Raw genomic sequence first — 22,989 nt, 5'->3', positions numbered from 1 at the left:
TAATAATATAATAAATAATAATAAAATAATAATAAATAATATATTTATATTTATTTATATATATATATTTATTTATATTTATTTATATATTTTTTATTTTGTTTTCTTTTATTTATTTAGTTTGTGAATATTCCCTGAATGTTGCAACCCTACGGACCACTACCATCTTGATTCCCTCCTAAACCAAACTGCATCCTGTGTTTCTAACAGGAACTCCGACCATGATGGGAGCCACGTCCGAGGTGACGCCGGTCATCTCCTGCGCCCCTCCCACCCTGACCACCGGGGGGCTCCCCTGCGCCTCCTCTATGGCGATGTCGCAGCCTACCGTAGTCATGACTACGCAGGCGCCCTCCATGGGGGCGGGCCTCCAGGCAAACGGCGGTCTGGCTGCCATGGCGGCCGTGGCAGCGGGCATCATGCCCCCATCTCAGCTCACTGCAGGGTGAGGAGGGGGGGGGGGGGGGTTTGGACACGTGGGCAAACAAACTCGCACACTCGGGCTAACCACTAAAATTCATCCACACACACCTGCGCAGTCAAATACAGTAGTAGTTAAACACACACACTATCCAATAAGGCACACACACACCACTGAATTCACTAACATGAATAATTAACATTATTTTGTTTAATTGCTTGTGAAATGTGCATGTGGGTCACGCTGGTTTATGTCATTAATGCCCTGTCTCTTTCTTAGGGGTGCGTTTCTGAACCTGTCCAATGGGGGACTGGGTTCAGCCCTCGCCACCATCCAAGGTTTGTGGAGTGGCAAGTACAACCCTAAGTCACACCTATCACTGTATTACCTTCTATCACAACCATCACCCTGTATCTCACCTAGCATCCTATATCACACCTAGCATCCTATATCACACCTAGCATCCTATATCACACCTAGCATCCTATATCACACCTAGCATCCTATATCACTATAGAACACATCTATCACCCTATATGGTGAATGGACTGTACTCGTATAGAACCTTTCTACTTTAATGGACAAAGCGCTTTACAATGGCCTCCCATTCACCCATTCTCATACACATTCATACACCAGCTGCTCATCGGGAGCAGTTGAGGATTCAAGGTTAAAGGTTAAAGTTTTTTTTGTCTCACACCTGAGTGTGAAATTTGTTCTCCGCATTTGACCCTTCCCCTGGGGGAGCGGTGAGCAGCAGCGGTGCCGCGCTCGGGAATCATTTGGTGATGTACTGTACTGTACTGTAGCCCCCCAATTCCAACCGTTGATGCTGAGTGCCAAGCAGGGAGGCAATGGGTACCATTTTTATAGTATTTGGTATGACTCGGGCTGGGGATCGAACTCACGACCTCCCAGTCTCAGGGCGGACACTCCAACCACAAGGCCACTGAGCTGGTGTCTTGCCCAAGGACACTTTGACATGTGGACAGGACGACCTGCTCTAACTCCTGAGCCACAGCCCCCCCAAATCACATCAATCACCATAACACACTATGAAAGTATTTATATACTTTGTTTAAGGTAGATTTCAAAGACCACGCGATGTGGTCGATTCAAGCTGGTTTCAAACAAAAGACAATAGTTTTATTATTCTATGTTACGATTTGCAAACCGGACTCTAGAACAGGAAGTGTATCCTAGTCAAGAGTACTGGGACTCAGTCTCTTTTATAACTTCGTATAGAGGGAGGTGACGGGCACTCAGACTAAGGGTAAAGGGGAGTGACGTCACAAACCAAATGTTCTATCTAAACAGAGAGATTCTCTGGGAACGGATGAAAAGGAAGGTTCACAGAGGTCTGTAGGAAAACAATAAGAAACAACGTGGAAGTAACACATTGGTGATACTTGAATTTCATTAACAACACCCATCACCCAATATCACAGCGGTCACCATGTATCTCATTAGTTTTATGTCATGCTGATGGCCCTATATCACTCCTACCACCCAGTATGACTCCTATCGTCCTATATTACAACTATTGCCATATATTAAACCTTTTCTATACAAGTTAAATACATATATATATATATATATATCAACACAAAGGAAATGACCAAATAGCTTTACTTTGTACAGGGCATGCTAACATTCTACTGTCTCCTCCCCCACAGCGCTGGCCAATAGTGGGACACTGCCCATCACCTCTCTGGATGGGAGCGGAAACCTGCTATTCGCCAACACCAACGCTGGCCCCCTGTTCCTCCCCCAGAGCCTGTCCTTATTGGCCGGCAGCCCCGTCAGTCTTCTGCCCACGGGCGGAGGCGGAGCTCTCAACCTGCAGGTCTCGGCCAACGGGACGATCAGCACAGTATCGGCACCTGCCAACACCATCGCCACTGCCTCCAAGGCCCAATGAACTCAAAGCCACACCCCTTTCTTTTCAATTGTGATTTAATCCCTGTTTTGCTACTACCAAAAAGTTGTTGGGGGGGGCGGGGTTAAGATGTGTTTTTTTGTTACTTTATCCTGTTTGATTTTTTTTTTTTTTTTTTTTTTAGAAAATGGGGTTGTGTGTTTTTCTTTTCACCAGGACTGCTCTTGAAACCAAAAATGAAATTACAAAAAAAATGTATCTTTCAATGTCTTTAATGAAATTGACATATTACCTTTCTTGAGAGAGATTTTCCACACAAGCTTGGTTGTGTTTGTTAGCTGTGTGTAGTGTGTTGTTTCACACTAACCTGGACTTAAAAGGTCTGAAGTTAAGTCTGATTTCATCATTTCAACTTAACACGGTCAGGTTTCTCGGCGAGTGTGCTTGCTTTGTTTGAACGGCGGGGTCAGGGGTCAGGACAGCTGCGTTCCTTCCCTGCCGGTCGTCTGGAGGGTTCTCTGGCGGATTGTGCTTTTGCTGTTATGATGTTTGAAAAACAAGTGGTTAGTCTCAGAGAAATGTACTCCAAGCAAGCTGTCTCTTACAGATCCTGTAGTTTGTTTGTCTTTAGGAAGTCAAAAGAACGAAAAAAAAAAAAACACACCAAAATAGAGGTTCTATAGAGCCCTTACACAGATAAACCAAAAAAAGTACCCGTCTAAGACTTGTCTATTCTCCCACAAGCATAGATCAGAGTGGAGTAGCATGAGGACAGGTACCTATCTGTTACCTATACCTACCTCTCATCAGACTGTGAGAGTAGTAATGCAATAATACTTTGAGAAAGCTTTCCAAAGACGTAGATGTTTTTTTGTTTTTTTATTCACGTTGATTTCCTTCCCCTATCCTGATTGAGGGACATGGAGGAGTCAAATCGGTTACCAAAAACAGCTCTCAGAGAAACGCAAGGTTTTGAGCACCGGCATTTTGCCAGGATCTCAGTCGCTTAACTTTTCTTTTTTTTTTTGCTTTACAAGTGTGCAGTGTGTCACTGCTTTTACAGGTGTCCCTCATTTGGACTAAACGAGGAGCTTGGATTTGACCTTTTGACCCACAGGAGTCTGCTAAAATGGAAGTGGGGTCTCACTTGCCACAGCTCTGATCAAGCCGGCACCTAAAGTACTGCCAAAGAGTACTGCCTAGTTTCTTCTCACTTAGCACAATACTGTAAAGTACCTCAACAGCCAAAAAAAAAAGAGGGAATGGGGGGGGGAGGTTGGGGGGGGTGTTGGACACAAAACTATTAAAGGCCAAAAATGTTGAAAATGATGACTGCAATGGCCAGTACAACTACTACTACTTCTACTACTATTTTTATATTTTTATTGATATTCTGCCTTCATACCAAAGCATTTAGCCTTTCACATCTTGTAGCAGGGTTCTTGCGATTCTTTTCTTGGCTTAATCCTTAGATTCTTTGGATCTTCCTATGCTTAATATTTTGATTTTCTCATCTTGAGGTTACTGTGGGACACTTTTGGGGGCTGGTTTTTGTTTTCTATCTCTAGTCTTTTTTGTGTGCTGTATACATACAAGTAATATATATATACATGAAATATTCTGTTTTATATCTTTATAAAGGGTTCAATTGAATGTAGCGCAGTAACTCTATAGATATTTCTGATTGTGTATCTTTAGACCAAATATGTTAACCCGAGAGTGTTGACTAATCTGTTATTTTATTGATACTGGATGTTATTGATTGAACACAGGTGAAGTAGGCACTTGTTACCTGGCTTTTTGTGCTATATTATGTGGTTTTTGTTTTTGTTTTTTTTCGCAAAACTTTTTTTGCAAGTTTTTTTCAATCATTTTCACCGTTTATTTATGTTGTTTTTTTTATATCATGGGAGAAAATCACTGGTTTAAGTTGTTTCCAGATTTTAAATGCCTTAATGGTTGAAGATGTGTAGCGATAGACTGTACTACTATGTTATTTCAGGTTAGTATAAAACATGTTTGTTAAAGCTTAGGCTCATTAATCCCGTTCTTCACGTAATTACTACGTGTGTGGTGTGTGTTTTATAACTGTATCAAATCAGTTTTCCCCAGCCTATTCTGGACTATCGGCACAGCTGATGATGCTGGGCCCATGTTTAACTCACTTGTGACTATTGGACCCTATTGAACTCTAGGGGGCAGCATTGGTGTTATGTGTACACAGCAGTCTGTTTGGATGGGTCAGTTTAAAATGGTTTTCAAAAACAAGACTAGGTCAAAACCTAGGATATGGCTGGACCGTGTATGGGTGTGCGAAAATGTAGCCAATTTACATAAATTTGCATAGCTCCATCCGACTGACCCATGCTGTAACTTCATCACTCAGTCAGACATTTGTGTTTATAGGGGTGGTCTATGACCATCACCCCAGAGCAGACCTCTGTTGTTTTCCAACCAGAGTGTCGCAGGTTGATTTGAATGTAAATAATGGTGTATCTGAATGTTGTCCCCTAGTATACCTCTATCTAAAGAAACCAAAGACTTGTGAGGTCATAGTGCACACTTGCGCACACATACACGTTCTTCACTGTTCACTGTCAACAGCTCATTCACTCACTTTTTTTGTCACGAATTTAAAGTAAAGAGAATACGAGATCCTTGAAGCTCTATTCCAAAGCATAGAAGAAAAATATAAATGTTCACTTTACCAAAGATGACTCTGTTACTCCCTCCGTCTTCACCACTCCCTTCTGCCTACAGATTGTCTCTGTGATCGATACAGAACCAAACACTGGGATCCAAAGCTTAGATGTATATTTTGGTACATATCAGGGATGATAAAAGCCAAGCAAAAATCTTGTGTTGTCGAAATGATGTTCTTTTGTTTTAGCGTGTCTTAGTGCAGTGTGTATGTGAATGCTGAACTAACTTTAGTAGATTGTTAAATGTAGGGTATTTTTGTAACCTCGGGGGTGCAGTGACTTAGATTCACTGTACCCCGTTTCATTATTTAATACAAACCAAAATTAACAAATGAATAAGAATAAACATTGTACACATGACTGAAAATGATCTATAATGCAAATGTTTCATTACCTTTATCTCTGCTCCAAACTAAGGGGATTTGTAAAATGTGCATCACCACGTAGTCTGACATCACTTCCTCTTGCTCCTGTACCGTCAGGCATCTGTAGTTGTCATGGCAGAATTCAGACATGTGGAAGTATTCATCTTGTTAAAGCAAACAAGATTATTGACAGGCAGCGTTCGGTCCTGGGCAAACCACACATCTTTGTCTGACCACATTTTAGCCGTCTCTCCCATCACAGTTTGCTGCAGTGACTCGAGCCGTGTAGAAAGATTGTAGTCGTGTGTGTTTCTGCATCCCATCTGCTGTACTTTGAGTTTTTTATGCAAATATTGTATACAAGACATTTCCTTGGATTTCATTGGATGTAAACATCATTAAAAAACGTTAACTTTGTTACAATTGTGTCATTTGTACTTTTGCAGATATGGACAAATCAATGATGAGGGATATAAAGTCTTTATTATTGTGTAAAGCAAAATGAAACGAGTATTGGCATTCCTCATAATATGAACATCAGATTAAGCAATTTACTGTACATTGTTAACCAACCATTGATATTCCACCTCCATTACGATATGATAAAGACACCGACGAGGCAAGCTTAAAAAGTACAGATATGTTATGGGAAGTGAACAGTAATAAGAATGACAAGTCACTGAAATTACACAGGCATATAATCAGGATCACGATTAAGGTTTAGAATAGTTAACATATTATTGTGCATTTAAAAAAAAAAACATTAATAATTAAACACAGCTAGAGAATAGGTGCATGAAATAAACGCTCTTTTTCTATACAAGCACTGTTCTATGTTCTAGATCAACGTAATCATTCTCTGCCTCTGAGCCTCCAGGAAGAACGTTGCTATGCCTCAGTTCCTTCGGCATGGGGACTTCATATCTCTCGACAGTAGGTAACGTTATACATTTTTTAAACGGCCAATTATTCCCAGCAAATATGTGACCAGATTAGTTAGATAGGAGGTCACTAGTGCGAGATCCAGGCCGTGTTTCAATTCTCTACAAATGCATCCTTCCTCATGCGGAAAAAACACGGATCTAACAGGATTGGCACCGGTACCAGCTTTGCAGGAGGAGTGGATACTTCCACCTATTAATAATAAATCATAAACCAGAGATAACCTTGAAGGAAGCTACAGTAGGAAGGAAGGAGGCATTTTAGAGCAATCGACCCGAAGCCATTGGCTCTTCTCCTCATTTAGGAGGCGGGGAGAGAGGAGGAGAGGGAGGGAGGGAGGGAGGGAGGAGGAGAGGAAGGAGGAGTGTTGAACCGGGAGGTGTCAACGAGGGTGAACCAGAGGCTGCATCTGCAGAGAATCGTAGGTGTCCTTGGTGGCCGTGCTCAAACCCTGGCAAAGACCGATATAAGGGTTAGGCCGAGTTTAAAAGGGTTATATTCAACACAGTGGGTTATGTTACGTTTGGCAGTTATGCCACACGGTTACACCACATTTATGAACCCTTTATGAAGCGTGACATGAGATTATATATGCTTTGTGACAATGTATGCAGTGCCTAGAGAGGCTTTATGAAGGGGAGAGGCGTGGTCGGCGCTCACCTGGTAGACCTGTTCGTTTTTGTTTCTGCGACGCTGAGGAGAGAGACCAGAGAAACGTGAGGAGAGAGACCAGAGAAACGTGTGGTCAGCGCAGACCACACCCATTGTAGTAGTCTAACTAAGACCGTTGGGCTTATTAGATCACGCTTATTGAACTGTCCCACATGTTCCTGGACGTTTCTCGAGGGGGAAGTGTAATGATATGTGAAGGGAGACACAGAAACGGTAGAAACACCCACCTCCTTCTTCACAGGAAGCTCTTTGTATTCCTCTCCTTGTGGCCGAGGAGTCAGAGACTGGACAGAAAGCACAGGCAGAGGGACGTTACTTATCTTTCATGCTAAAGATATCTCCTGCTCTCGAAGCCCAACTAGATAACGCTTGATAAAAAGGTCGTTCTGAGGACAGGGGTTGGGGAAGTGTGTTTATCTGATACTGTATGTCACACGCGCATGATATCTGTGAATGACCCCGATTGTACTTGTTTTAGACTTGTACTCCACCATGGAGTGATGTCTATTCCGGGGTATCTCTATGATTTTCGGAGATCTTTAGTCTTTACCTGGTAATGGTCGTCATCACCGCCAGCCCTGCGGTCCTGTGAAGTGAAACATTCATGGGAAATAGATGAGATAGAATCAATAGGCAATCTTCACACAGAGGAGATTGTGTGTGAAGAACAGAACACTCTTTACACCCTGCTGTGACCCGAATTTTTCCCCTGCATGTAAACAAAGTCTCTCGCCAAACGTTTCGCCAAAACTCGATAAAACTCTCTCTCTTGCACACAAGCGCACACACGAAACACTCACCCTGCGTGGCATTCCTCTCTCTGCGTCCCTTTTGAGGAATTCATAACCACCCTCAGTGGATTTCGGTTTTAGGTCCTAAAAAAACACAATGTGTTCCCAACGTCAAGGCTGAGGGTATCGGATGTCAGTGACATTACTTAAGAGTTAATTAAAAACAAGTAACGCCAATCCCAGGTCAAACATCAGACGGTTACTCACAGTGTAGGTGGCGTCATCGGCGGGATTGCTCTTAAACCTGAAGAACTACAACAGGAGAGAGGAGGAGGAGGAGGAGGAGGAGGGGAGAGAGGGGGATGGTGACAGGAGAGAACGGAGGGGAAGAAAAAGAGATATTTCAGTTGAGCAAAGCCGTGGGCGAGACGAAGAAGGTAGGCAAGGCAAGGCAGGTTTATTTGTATAGCACATTTCAGCAACAAGGCAATTCAAAGTGCTTTACATGAGACATTAAAAGCATCAAGACAAAGTGCAACACATAAAAAGTCATATAAAAAGAAATGCAAAAAAGGACATTTAAAAACAAAATGCAGGAAAAATAAAACAGGAAAAAAAAATTACAGTGCAGTGTACAGTATGAATGAATAATTATTTGATTTAATAAAAAGCAGCGGCAAAAAGAAGTCTTCAGTCTTGATTGTGAGGTACCCTCACAATCTCTAGCATTGGTAATCATGGCTGCAGCGTGTCGAAGTCAAAGTCGTGGATGTAAATTCACCTTCTCACGGATGAACATCCCGGTGATGATGAGCCCATAGAGCATCAGGAAGCCGTCCAGGATGTAGCAGAGCTTTGGGTCGTACAGCCGTAATGCCCCCTCTGTAGGAGGGGGGTGGGGGGGCAGGTTACTGACATTGTGGTGTAACAAAGCACTTTAAGCATCAGGAAACGTCCTATATAAAAATGAATGTTGATGACAATTATTATTATTATTATTAGTAGTATTCATAACATCAACATGACTCTGTAGTCTCTCATCGCGGTGTAAGGATTTTGATATACAGTACTTATGATGCACTTTTATCTGAAGCACCTTACAATGTGGCGAGAGTGTAACTTCCAACTAAAATATTGACTGAATTTGTCAATATGAATATGAAGTCGTTATAGTGTATCCCTCCGTGGTAGAAAGGTGATGCTGACTAGAACAAAATTAAAAAGTGTGTGCGTATGTGTGAACGCAAAATAATCAGAAGAAAGGTGTGTGGGTAGTGTGTACTCTCTCTCTCTCACACACACACACACACAAACATTACACACTTTCAAAACCTTCCTCCCCCTCTCTCTCTCTCTCTCTGTCCTCTCCTCTCTCTCGTGCTGTAAAGAACCAGCCCCCTCCCTTCCCTCAGCCTGCGCTGTGAGAGGTGCTCTGTGGTTCCTGTGACTCTACCCCTGCTGTGGTCTGTGTGAGCTGAGCTGTATCTAGCTCAGTGGTTTCCTCATCTGTCGATCTTTCTGAGTCTGAGGTGGTATAACTGACTGTGTGAGGACCAGGTGTGTGCGTGTGCGTGTGTGTGTGTGTGAGAGAGAGAGCGTGTGTGTGTGTGTGTGTGTGTGTGTGCGTGTGTGTGTGAGAGAGAGAGCGTGTGTGTGTGGGAGAAAAGGAGCACAAGGGGCCATGGTTGTCAGTCTGTCAGCAGCTGAAGAAAAACTGTGGAATCAAGACTTTGTCACCTGTTTTTAACAAGCTGTTTCATTTTGGAAAATCGCTTGAACTAGCACTTATTTATTCTGACGCACGCACAAACACACTCTATACACAAGCATGCACGCACGCACGCACGCACACACACGCACACACACACACACACACACACACACACACACACACACACACTCATCTCCGGGGCGTGATGACTTTAGCCGTGGTTAACAGTTGGATCTTTGTGGTTCCCACTTGTCCGTATCTGTCACTTCCAAGAACGCGGAGACCTATCTGCCAATCTGGAAACCATTAGGCTCAGCATACAGCAGCATCTAGATAAGAGAACGGCCTAACGACTTCAAATATCAATGCAGCGAATGTTCACTTGTGACCAAAAAAATGACTCAAAATCCACTTGTGGGTTTGTGGCCCTTCTCTTAATGCAAATTTGACCTGGGTGTTGTCAGTATGTCTAATGCTGTGGGCACGGCCAAAGGCTCTGGGCTGAGTTTCCCAGAGGCATCGTAGCGCTACGTTCATCGTAGCGCTATGATGAACGCCATAGCTTACGATGAACCTAGCGCTACAATGCCTCTGGGAAACTCAGCACTGGTCACCCTAAGCAGCCCCTGTCACAGATAGCCTAGTGTGGTTGCGCTGGTATCGTCCACTGTAGCACTCCCACACAAATATGTCCAATCTGAGACTCTTATAGAGCTTTGTGGTTCATTCTTTAACACACCCCTTTACAATTACAGTCTGTAGGAGAACTGAATGAACCATAAGGTAGGTAATTTCACCCCAAATTCAAATCCGAAGGTAGACATTCCCAACCTTGATATATGATCTGGCCATGTCACACTGATACCTTTGCTTCTCACGTTTAACGCAGGAAGTCCGAAGCTAAGTTATTTCACACAGGAAGTCCCTAGACCTAGATAAACAGTGGGTGGATGAGTGTGTCGTGTGTGCATGCGTGTGTGGCGGGGGTGGGCTGCTGATCTAAGGTCTAATCTTGATCAACAAATAGCCTTATTTCCAAATAGCTTTCTCACTCACACTATACTTTAAGGTCGATGGTGATAGTGAGTATTTAAAATGTCGTTGAGACACTTGCAAACTTTTGTTCCATATATTGCGGGTGACAATGTTGATGGAAAAATTGAATGTATGCGCCCAGTCGCTCGCTGCAGAATATTATCTATAAGGGGAATAGGCATCGTAGACTATTTTCAACATGATGTCAGTGTACGCCATTTCCTGAAAGACCGTTGCAGAAAAGACAGAAACAAGTGGGTGGACATGGGTTAGAAACAGCTCTGACACCGTCAAATTCACCCACTGACGAAGTGTTTTTGAAGAAATGATGACGTTTCCACTCAGTTCTTGACAATACTCTGAGCCAATACTTGCAGAATATACATATTTCCATTGCGTGAGCACATGATTGGGTGGAAATATTGGTGGCGAGTCTCCTGTAGGTTGGATGAATAAACAATGAACAGAAAATGAACTGAGTTGTATCACCTCTTCCTGTTCAGAGACAGGGCTAAGAGGGGAAACAGATCCTCCTACATCTCTCTCAGTTACTTGTGAGAGAGAGAGGGAACCTCAGCCCCTCATCTGCGTTCACACTAACCCCTTCATCTTACTGTATGTATGGGTGGCACAACAAGGATTCCCCATAATGACTCAGCCAGTCACTGAGTGCCAGAAGAATGGAGAAAATGAGTATTCCGCTTCCCATACGCTGACTTGCACGTAAACAAACATGTGAGCTGACAAATAAATACAAGTCATGAAAACTTTGAATACTTAGGCCAATACTTAAACAGAAATCAGAATCAGAATGCGTTTTTTGTTTTGCCAAATACATTTTTACATTTGAGGAATTTACGTAGGGAAGAACACACATGAGCTGTGTTCGGAATCGCTCCCTCACTCTCTATTCCCTATATAGGGTTCCCCATGTAGTGAACTACCTAGGGAACGGAGAAAATGTAGGGTACATGCACTGGTCCCTGGAAATCAAGGTGAGTTGTGGGTAATAAATAGTGGACTATATAGGGGACCAAAATTCCGTGGAGAATTCGGACACTACAAACAAAATGGCTGACGCCCATATAGTGCACTATATAGTGAATAGGGAGCGATTCCGAACACAGCTATAGTTTCTCTCTTTCTCCCTCTTCCTGTTCCATATCTCCTCTCAAACTCACAATTATCATTTAATAAATTCAAAATTACATGTTAGTTGACGTTTAACAGTAATTAACCCTCTTCCTACCAATATATTTAAAGGGGTAGTGTGCTATTTTAGACATTTAGCCCTATTTGCGGTCTGTCTACCATGAACAATGAAACACAGAGACCATAATTTCACTGATCGTTCCAGTAATGAGCTACTGTAGCTGTAGTTTTTCTGCAGGCTCTCATTGGGCTACAATGGAAGTCAATGGGGCACCCGTAAATGCTTTAGAAAAACTATGATAAATGTGCTTTTCCAGACAGGAAGCACAGGCTGTAATCTTACCAGTCTCACTATGCTCTCCTGTGAAATGTATGTCGCAATCCCGTCTCACCATGCTCTCCTGTGAAATGTATGTCGCAATCCCGTCTCACCATGCTCTCCTGTGAAATGTATGTTGCAATCCCAATATTTTTTTGTGTTTGTCATGACTTGCACATACAGTAGTCCTCTGTGGGAACAGTGAAAATAAGCGCCAGGGGAATCCTTATGTCCAAGCCATGCCAAACATGTAAAAACATTCGGATTGCGATACATTTCACAGGAGAGTATACTGAGATTACACCCTGTGCTTCTCGTCTCGGAAAACGACTTTTTACTATTTTTTCTAACACATTTACATATGCCCCATTGACTTCCATTGCAGTCCAGTGAGAGCCTGCATATTAAGAGTGATACTGCCCAGTGAGAGAGTCATATTATCCTGTAGTCTCTTAACCCTGAAGATCAAAGGGGTCTACAGATGGTTGGTTGCAAAAGCATGTTGGACACACGGTCAGAACTGATCAGAGAGCAGCGTTATGGGCGCAAAGCCTCTTTAAGTCCTGTTATACTTGCAGTGGATGGTGTGATGGTCTGTTCTATTCCACTAACCCCCCTCGGGGAGCTGCGGCCCAATCAATCAATCAATCAAAGCTTTATTTGTATAGCGCATTTCATACCCAGAGGCAACACAATGCGCTTTACAGAGAACAAGGGAGGTGGGCATACGACCCACCTCTACATATTCCAGAGGGAAGCAAAAAAATAGTAATCACCCGGGGGCCAGAGCTGTTTCTAACCCATGTCCACCCACTTGTTTCTGTCTTTTCTGCAAAGGTCTTTCAGGAAATGGCGTACATTGACATCAATATGCCGCCCCCTCTGTGATCCTCTGTGATAGGCTACTTGGATCCGACGAGACCGCCACTACCGCTACACTACTGCGGACCCCTAAGAGAGGGAACTTGTAGTTTGCGAAAAAAACAACAACAATAAATCAAATTTTAGATCTTGCAGCACTAAAGCAGGGCTGTAGAATCCATTAAAGTTCTACTCAAAAAGAGTAAAAAATGTCATTACATTTGCATTAGAAATGCATTCATGTCTGCCATTGCATGCATGCCTGCCATGACAAAAGAAAATGTTTATATGTTAATATACTGCATATGAGACTGTACATCTTAGAAGGTTTCTTCGTATCACTCAAGAGTTTCTACCCTCAGACCATCAGGATCCTGAATGAAGAGACTGCCTGTTGAACTCTGGACTGAACTCAGTAGCTACACTCAGCACAACAGTAGCCTACTATATATTTATAGGCAGTAGAATATACATATCTACATCCTGTAAATATACTTGTGAATATACCGATAGACTTTATACACCGATACTTTCTTCAGACCCATACGTACACGTATCTATTTAACTCAACTGCACAACCTCATCTAATTCCCCAGCAGCTCATCCCTTTAAGGGACTGTGTATATGTATGTACTTTATCTCGTATTTATCTATATAACACATTGTTTCCTTTATCATTTTACCTCTCTACTGTATATTGCTAAGTGTGTGCACAATCTAGGAACGGAAGAAAATGTTACTACTCGTTGTGCCGGTATGATGTAGTACAGTATGTGACAAATAAACCTGATTTTGACAATGTTATACTCAGTCTTTTATCATACATTTCAAATAATTTATAACCTAATCCTCAGAAATGTTATTTTCCCATCTCTTTCAAATGTACCCTTACACTTTCCATATTGTTTTCATTGTATCTGTTCTATTAAAAATGGGCACTATATAATAATAATAATAACAACAACAATTATTGTTGTTATTATTATTATTATTATTATTATCATCCTTTTTATTATTCATATGTTAATCAAAACAATACACGCAACATCTTTTAGTCAAGTTATACTGTATTGTATTGCACGCATAGGTACAAAATGTATCCTGTATGCAAAACTCTTTATCGTAACAATTCTGGAAGTAAAATCTCATGTTTTACATGTCTACGTGTTTTCTATCCACTACATCAAGCAGGCACTGAGTATTGATGGTTTACACATGCAATCAGCTTTTGCTTTGATGCATGAACAGTTAAGCAAATAGCATCTTATGTGCTGCGTGCTTTACTAACCAATCTGACTTCAGTATGAGTTTAGTTTCCTTACAAGAGCTTTACTCTTTTACTATTTATTTAACCAATTACAGTATTAAGAGTTTAGAAGGTTGTGCTACAGTAGCTGTCTTGAGAACATGCAGCATAGTTTGGAGAAATGTGCCAAATTGATTGAGATTTTTTTCTCTCTATTCAATTAACAAATGTCTGCAAGGGATGCATGTTGTAAAAACCGTTAACTTTGCTGTCTTTAACTCTTAATAATTCAAAACAAATTGTGCTCGCATATGTAGTTCTTAACGCCTAATATATGTGTAGATAGACAATACAGTATGAACACTTGCATGAAGTTATACTTTTAAAAATTATGAGTTTTACGCAAGAAAAGTTCTGTTAAAAAGGGACTGCTAATAAACATTCTAATAACCATGTTTTATCTATTGTGCTGCCATGTGGATATTGCTATTATCTATAACATATTACATGTGACTATAGTTGAACAGATATTTGTTTTTCATAAAGATATCATCTGAAAGCAATATTTCATTTTGCAGCAGAGTTCAGTCTGTCTTACAATCTTAATGTCTGTTTCCATGCCTGTGTGCTTTGAGAAAATGAACCTTAGATCGTATACAGTAAATGTGAAATCTTCCAAGATTAAGTTTAGATAGTATCTCGTCCTGTGATATGCTGGTATGGCATCACAGCGGAAGAAGGCAGTAGACGTGGATTTTCTTCTCGAAGATCAAAGCCTAATTTAGATGTGTTTGTTTTGTCTGTTTGCTGCTGTTGTGCAATGGATGTTGCAAACACAATAATGCATACAGATACAAACATCAATATAGACCAACTAAAAATAGTAACTACAAATTGAGGGACAAACCAACCAAGGCCTTTGAAATTCATGAAGAGCAAAAATGAGAATACTGTAGAGTGCATAGGAAAATGGAGTTCGAAATGAACAAAAGATGCACGTCCCTTCTTTCTAGGTCAATACATGTAGAAAAGAGATTTGTTCTCGTCTTCTACAGATGCTGACTGAACACCTGTGAGAAAATATGGGGCACTGTTGTATTGTTTCCCTCCTGTAGCTACCTGCATGACTTCACTGCTGTGTTTTGGTCTCACTCTTCTTTTCCGCTTTCAACAAAGATGGCTGACTCTTGTCAAGAAATGGAGGACACAGGCATGAGTGAGTTGTGCTTTACCCAGCCACGAATGGTGTGGATAGGTACAACAACTCCGCACTCCCTATACTAACTTTACCATCCATAAAACAAAAACTTTCCATGTCTTGAGTAGGCCTCTAGACATCTCAAACCACCTTTCAACCAAAACCCAAGATTGAGCTAACCCTAACCCTAACCCATGATTAATCTTCATACGGCTTGTATCTTAAGATTCTTTTTACAGGACCCAGAACTTTCACGGTGTAACTTTTAATGGTTAGGAACCAATCTTTCAAGACACCGGCTGAAACCTTGAAACATGTCAAAATTATCATAATGATGAATAATTATTTAATAACACATTCAGCTACCCAGCAACCATATAACTTGTTTTAGCATAGTACCAAAGAAGGGTACACCAGTGTTGGGTTCCCACAAAGCTTCGTACCACCGAGCTCATTAAAGTTTGTCTATCGCAGGCTCACCAGTGAAGGGTGATCTGAGTGGTTTGCTGTCGCAGACGCTCTGCAAGGTTAGCCTGCAGGGTGTATAGACGGGGAGGTAGGGAGACCCCCAGACTAGAGGGGTGTCCCTTTCGGAGTCTTACCTGCACAAGGGAGCACAGTGGTCAGGAGGAGCAGGACTCCCATTCTTGTTTGAGGGCCCATCTCTCCCTCTCTCTGGATGAGTGCGGATGGCCCCTTCTTTGTACGGCCAAGACAAAGAGCTCTTCTTCGCTGAGTCTTCTCCCCTTCAAGGTCTCAGGCGATGCTCGTCCCGAAGAGCAGCAGGACTTTTCACAGGGCCGTTCTGCGTCTCGTCTCGTTCTCTGGCGCACGAACACACTGGAGGTGCGGGACGCAGCGTTGACCTGCCACAGCAGCAGCAGCCTGGGGGAGAGTGATCCTCCTCGTCGCTGGTGCCTGCTACCCAGTCTGCAGGCAGGAAGTGGCTAAGCGCGGCTCCATCTGGTGACTCACACACACTCATGAGAGTAGTGCGCTCACACACACACACACACACACACACACACACGAAGATGTGCACTACACACTCATGCGTACATGCGTAGATAAGGCTCAAACGTGCGCGCACACACACAAACACACAACAGAAATGAACTAGACATGTACAAATGAACATACATGCTCACTCACACCCACAACTTATCCTTCGTCTTCAACCAGAACTGCTTCTCTAAGATATGTAGCTGTCTATTAAAGTTAACGCCATTTCCCCTTAAACATTTAAGAAAGGCACAAGCAGTTTGAATGAAAATTAAAAAACTTTATTGATACAAATCATCCATCATTACGTTTACAAAAATATATCTAATTTTGGCGTGACATGTTTCTGTCAGTGTCGAGCCTCAGGGAATGAGACCGTCTAGAGTTCCTGAAATCAAGGGATTCGTTCTCTGGTGAAATGTTTGCTTCAGTCTTCATATAGTCGTAAAAAGTTATTTATATGCACATCAACGGTGGTTTCTGGGTACCAGTAGTGATGGATTTTGGAGAGATTAGCATGTAACACATGCGTGTCCTGTAGTTTCTAAAGGCTAGTCAACACGCACTGATAACTATACAGAAGAAAAACGCCAAAAAACAGTAGCTGCAGATCATGATTTTCAAATAGAACCCACACACTGAGCTATAGTTTAGACTTCTTTATTTAGACTTCTTTGTCATACTAATAAAGGAATCTAAACTATAGCTTGGTGTGCAGGTTCTATTCAAAAATTAGATTCACATACTGAAACTGTAAAGGCCAACAGAGAATTAAGCCTATTTAGTTTATTTATCTTCACATTGCAGGTACAGTACTATTTAAATAGATATACCTGTGCCAGGGAGAATGTAACGACTTCCTGTAATTGCTGTAATGATATCTGTGATGTCGTAAGATGTGTGTCAATTCGATATGCAGTCATAGGAAAAAAGAAAATGGAGAATTTGTAAAAGTGCAATGCAGTGTCATAAATACAAGCAAACCAAACAGCCTATTGCACAACAGACAGTATGTGCAATACTTTGAGCTTAGTGTACAAACTGCCACTGAACAATCACATTCAACCCAATACTAAAAAGGCCGTACTTGATAAACCATATTATGATTCAGCTATCGACTGTGTGATCAGTTGCGTAATCAAACAGGGTTCTCTTACACGCACAAAATAGTGGCTATTAAGAAAAAAAGAGTTTTCATTGGTTAGGGCTATTGGCTTTGGGGGCCATCCTCAAATCTGTAGATAGACCAGATTCATTTTGATTTCCATGTGTGGGCAAGGATTGAGTCCTCCTGTAGAATGACAAGACAGAAGAAATCAAGGCCATTGTTAAAGATAACGAATGCACTTGTCACATTCAGACTCTGTACTTAAGATACTGAAAATGAAAATTGTTTATGACACATGAATGACTGAGACTTTGCTCTGACGATGCATTTCAGTTCTGCGCCAGCATACTGTACATAGGCTGTGTCCACATACCCATACTACAGTACATACAAAATACTAATAGTATAGTATAGTGCATACTAAACATACTGTTTAGAACGTACTATTCCATGAAAACATGCGAGATAATTCTGACGTCATCCTGTGAAAGTGACGGGAATTGGGTACGGCTCACGTACGGTCCATGTTTACAAGATTGAGCGTGCCAGGATGTTGCGTTTATATGTGTAGCATTTATTCAGTTTGGGAGATCTATCTATTGCACCTTTAACTGGCAGTGAATTGCTTCTTTTTTGGTGAATTAGCCGTCAGATAGCGTTCAGACATAACGTAGGCTAGTACTGTCCACTGACCAGTTGCTGGTTCGCGATGAGAGGCAGGATCCCTGCCAACTGATAAACCCTCCCCTCCCGCGACGCTGGGTTTATCATTCGGCTGGTGAACTAAGATCTACTTGGGGTGATGGGCTCACCTGATTTGAACTGCGGCCGCTGGCAGAGCCTCTGGACATTCTCAGCTGGGCTTGATTGCTGGGATTCTGTCTCTCATACTGCAGCTAACCAGCAACAGGGGCCAACCGGAGCTAACGCTTCTAGTAAGCTGGCTAGATCGTGGGATTTCCCAAATTGAATAAACAAATACCACACACATAAACACAAAACTGCCTGGCTACTGTAGCTCAATCTTGTAGCTAAGATATCAGCTAACCAGGCCAGGTCCAGCCTGGCTTATGGGTGATGGCCGTGCAGCTGTTCTTTGATTTCATTGCCTGCCTTTGCCTGAGTGCTGATCTAGGATCAGTTTTGCATCTTAGATCATAATAGACAAGAAAATCTGATCCTATACCAGCACTCTTGGCACATCTCGACCCTGATGACATAAACAGTCAGTTCAGCCACGAATGCAGAGACCACATGCGCATATAAACCAAATGAAAGGGAGCAGGCCCATGGGTAAGTAACTCAAAGTAATCCCATTTTTATTAGGTCAGTAACGGTAATCTGATTACTGAAAATTCAAATGTAATCCCTTACACTCCAAGTTACTGGAAAAGGTAACCTGATTACTGTAATCCATTACTTTGTAATCAGTTACTCCCAACACTGGAGCATACTTAGACTACCTCATCCCACTTCAACACGTGTGTAGACACTCTTGCTCTGCGTGTTGCATCGTCTTTTTGACCCCACATGCCTGCACCTTACCAGTACAAAATGTGTTTCCCTCATCTTTACGAGCAAGGTCGTACCTCACAAATGACACTAAAGGAATTGGGAGAAAAAGCAAAAGTAGACTCATTCATACTCACTCAGTGGTGTTTCTTGTAGGACGAGGCCTTGAAGTAATCTTCTGGGGTGACGGTCTTTACTCCCCCAAAGTAGTCCAGCACCCACACCATGGTAATGTTCATCTTGGCGAAGTACCAGTTGTGGTCGGAGGGCCAGCCCTCCATTTCTGGGTGGCGGCCGAACAGGGCTTTCTTGGCAAACTCTCCCTCTGTACCGTTCACCTGAACAACAGGAGCAAGGTAAGGTTTGAGTGCATTGCGATAGTTCACTCTATGGCGAATGTAATAATTCCATAGATATTATAGCCTTTTGTGTGTGTGTGTGTGTGTGTGTGTGTGTGTGTGTGTGTGTGTGTGTGTGTGTGTGTGAGTGTGTGTGTGTGTGTGTATGTGTGTGTGTGTGAGTGTGAGTGTGTGTGTGTGGAGAGGGGTGCATCTCTTACCTCCACCACAGAGCCAGAGAGGATGATGTGTGCACACAGGGGGCTCTGAGGATCATAGACGTTGTTCTTGCAGTAGTCTGTCTGGGCCATGGACATGGAGAGAGAGGCCTGGGGGTTCACCTGAGAGAAACACACTCTGAGTCAGCATTTTGCTTGTTTCACGCATACAAACACACTTTGAACTTAAGAAAGGAAAAAAAAGGGAAAAAAATGATTTGTGGTAATCAAAAACAAGATATTTAATGAATATCTTATCTGAATTAATCAGCTGTTTGTTTTTAGGACGAGCAGCATCAAAACAATTGGTGCGACCAAATGATGTGCTGGTGCCACCCACTAAAAAAGTTGGCAGCACCACCAGTGGAAATGGTTAGTTTTGAGCCCCAGACAGACAGCACCGAGAACATACCTCCTCCACCGGACTTCGTCCTGGGTGGAGGCTGTTGCCAACTCCTCTGTAGCCTAAGGGAAGTAGCTCTTGGCTCTCCCAAGAGTCCCTAGAAGTAGCTAGATGACGTAATCAACGAATTTGCATAATATGCAATTCTAAAAGAGGCAAAATGAATAGAAAACGCTGACAGGGTTTATAAACTAATTATGCACGTATTTACAAACGTTTTTGTTGCAATATAACGTTAGCTGTTTTCTTTTTTTTGCAGATGCAGTGGCCTAATGAATGTAGACCTACAGACTATGTACATATTTGCAGCAGGGCTGATATCTAGTCAGGCTGGCCGTGTGAGTGTGTGAGTGGTGCGGAGGAGGAGACGGCTGTACTCGGCTGTACTCGGTTGTACTCGGTTGTACTCGGTTCTCGTGTCCTCGGTAACATGAACCGAAGAACGGGACACGTTAGATCAGGGGTCTCAAACTCGCGGCCCACGGGCCATTTGCGGCCCGCCACACCACTCCATCCGGCCCGTGACATGATGTCAGAAATATAATGTAATCCGGCTCGCAAAATAATTTATTGTAAATGGCGCCGCCAGCAGGCCTACAATGTGAAATTCAAGTCGCTCAAACGTGGGGCGAAATTCTGCTATTGTGCGCAGCGCACGAGTTGAATGCTGCATACAGTCACAGGTGCAATCAATCCACACGCGACTATGAACAATGAATGCAGATAGCCACCGAGAGGCTGTTTTCATGGTTAACTAACGTTAGGAACACAGACAGTTTCAAGAAATATGGACGTTGCAGTATTTTTTGTGGAGTTCAGTGGAAATGCTACCTGCCTGATATGCAAGAACAAATTCGCCGTTTTAAAGGAATATAATGTCAAGAGCTATTCATTAGGCTACTAAACATGGAGTGTCATAGGGAGACGAGAGGAAAAAACGAGCCACACCGCTGAGAGGGCTAACGCCTCAGTCTTTCAAGATAAGTGTCAAGAAATAGAGTAGTAGCCTACAAATGTATTCAAGTGTCTGGTAAGAAATTGAAACAAACTTGAACTTTAATAAATGCAAGTACAGGTCCAGGGCAGGCTTACAGTAGTGATGCATCTTGCAGCTAAAATAGAATAAAGTACAAATGTAGGCTATTCAAGATAAAATAAAAGTAAGGAAAAATTATTTGCAGCACTAACTGTTAAAATATATTACAATGAATGGAAACTGGTTTGGAATTGTATGATGAAAATATAGTCTTGCAACATTTGTGAGTCTAGTTATGGAAATGAAAAATGACATTTTCAGAAATATTGCACTTTCTTATAGTTAGTAGTAGTTGAAGTTGACATTGAAGTGGCCCTCCTATGAGTTGACGATACCAGCAGTGGCCCCAAGACAATTTGAGTTTGAGAACCCTGCGTTAGATGCTTTTGCAGAGCTCCGCCAACACAACCATTCCCCCAAATTACCAGAAAAACTCGCTAGATTTGTAGCTGGTAGCTTTTGACTGGAAAGTCGCCAGCGATGTTAGACAACAACGTTGGCAACAGTCACCAGCGATCAGACGAGGTAAGTGAAGATGTGACAGTTAGGGGCTAAAGTGCTGCGTCACTCTCCAAAACCAGCTGACTCACGATTAGTAGGCTAGTTAGTTCACACGCAGTTACAATTAAAGGTTGCGCGTGTGACTTGATGATAAAGATTTTGCATTTTACGCGAAAAGCACAATAAAGCTTCAGTAGAAAAGGGCAAACGATGTTACTGCGCCAATGCAGGTGTCCATTATATAACGCCAATGCAGGTGTCCATTATATAACGCCAATGCAGGTGTCCATTAGCCTATATAACGCCAATGCAGGTGTCCATTATATAACGCCAATGCAGGTGTCCCTTATGTTGACAAGTCAAGTGCAAGCGTAATGTAGGCTAGTGTGTAACTAACTTTGAAAACAGAGACGATCAAATCGTTACCTCCAAATCCTGCACGGAGATCTCAATACGGGTGAGGTACATGTAGGGCACCCCAGTCCCAGAGCCGACTGGGCCGTCGCTGGTAGAGAACACGTTGCTGAACGGTTGTCCTTTCACCGGCTCGTGGGTCGATATTGTGGCCATGGACGCCCAGTCGCACTGGTTTGCGATGAATCGTGCCACTTTCGCCACTTCCTCATGCGGAGGCATTCGGTAAAAGTTACAAGGAAAAGCGAGAAGAAGCAGAAACACCCCAGCCAGCATTGTGCTCATGTTGACATCCATATTGTCCTTCAAAACAACAACAACCCGGTCCGTATGCGAGAGGGAAAAACTTGGTTGTATATGCAGCAGTCACATGATAAGTTGGGATACATCATGTGACTATGGTGGGGTAGGAGCAGAACCGCTGGGCCAATAGGGAGGGAGGACAGGTTCAACAGTTGTGAAACAACGTGAGCCCGCGAGATCAGGATAGTCTCACGAGGCTAAGGACAGGTGCCTTCAATCATGCAATTACTGGCTGTCCACCTTATAAAAAGACCCGTTGATGAAGAGGTGTTTTCTCCAAAATTTTAAAGCAAACTGGTGAGTATTGGCATGATCAGTTTATCCTCAAAGTTAATTGATTGGACTTGATTATGCTGAATTGGTTGGACTTGATACGCTGAACCTGATGTTGAAGCGTATTTGGAGTGGATTTGTATGGATTAGTAGTCCATTAGAATACTACCAGGATCCTCCATCTTAAGCACCTATTAGCCTATACAGATGCATCCCCAAAAAAATAGAATATTGTGAAAGTTCATTTTCTGTAATTTCATTCAAAAGGTGAAACTTTCATGTATTCCAGATCCATTAGCTACACAGTGAAATAGTCAAAGCCTTTCTGTTTTAATCTTTATGATTGCACAGTATATTCATTTATACACAATACTTGGTCAGGGCTCCTTTTGCACAAATTACTGCATCAACGTGGAGCGTGTCAAGGGAGGCAATTAGCCTTGAAATATTTCACATGTGTAATTAATCTTTAATGTATTAAAGTTCCACTTTTTGATTGAAATTACAGAAAATTATGAACTTCCACAATACTTATTTTGAGATGCATCTGTATTTTTAGTTTGCTACTTTGGCTTTAGCACTAGATTATGCTTTTAGTTCATTGTTTAAAAAGGATATGCACTTATGGTGAGTAGTAGTACTCTGAC

The 22,989-nt window shown here is 42.3% G+C and overlaps 3 protein-coding genes across 3 annotated transcripts in view; 1 reads left to right on the top strand and 2 right to left on the bottom strand.

Annotated features, from left to right (window-relative positions):
• Positions 1 to 2,342, top strand: part of pou2f1a (POU class 2 homeobox 1a) — a gene marked incomplete at its 3' end in the record, with an annotated part of 15,688 nt that extends 13,346 nt beyond the window's left edge. Inside the window, exons 11-13 of the mRNA XM_084440117.1 lie at positions 211 to 445; positions 701 to 759; positions 2,098 to 2,342. Of these exons, the coding sequence (XP_084296243.1) occupies positions 211 to 445; positions 701 to 759; positions 2,098 to 2,342 (539 nt within the window). The remainder of the gene's footprint in view (positions 1 to 210; positions 446 to 700; positions 760 to 2,097) is intronic.
• Positions 2,343 to 6,547: 4,205 nt separating this feature from the next.
• On the bottom strand, positions 6,548 to 15,961 carry cd247 (CD247 molecule). Its single transcript, XM_084440116.1, has 8 exons — positions 15,837 to 15,961; positions 8,494 to 8,594; positions 7,980 to 8,024; positions 7,782 to 7,856; positions 7,532 to 7,567; positions 7,209 to 7,265; positions 6,970 to 7,002; positions 6,548 to 6,760 (listed from the first exon to the last, which is right to left on the bottom strand). The coding sequence occupies exons 1-8, from the start codon at positions 15,895 to 15,897 to the stop codon at positions 6,692 to 6,694; spliced, it is 477 nt and encodes a 158-aa protein (XP_084296242.1). The 5' UTR covers positions 15,898 to 15,961; the 3' UTR covers positions 6,548 to 6,691.
• Positions 15,962 to 16,501: 540 nt separating this feature from the next.
• Positions 16,502 to 22,124, bottom strand: creg1 (cellular repressor of E1A-stimulated genes 1). Its single transcript, XM_084440378.1, has 4 exons — positions 21,779 to 22,124; positions 19,416 to 19,535; positions 18,994 to 19,194; positions 16,502 to 17,527 (listed from the first exon to the last, which is right to left on the bottom strand). Exons 1-3 carry the CDS (start codon positions 22,061 to 22,063, stop codon positions 18,994 to 18,996), a joined length of 606 nt encoding a protein of 201 aa, XP_084296504.1. The 5' UTR covers positions 22,064 to 22,124; the 3' UTR covers positions 16,502 to 17,527.
• Between the last annotated feature and the right edge of the window lie 865 nt (positions 22,125 to 22,989).

The sequence above is a fragment of the Borostomias antarcticus genome (genome assembly GCF_949987555.1).
Source record: "Borostomias antarcticus genome assembly, chromosome: 6".
NCBI classification, from domain to species: Eukaryota; Metazoa; Chordata; class Actinopteri; order Stomiiformes; family Stomiidae; genus Borostomias; species Borostomias antarcticus.
This window is presented reverse-complemented; position numbering and strand designations above follow the sequence as displayed.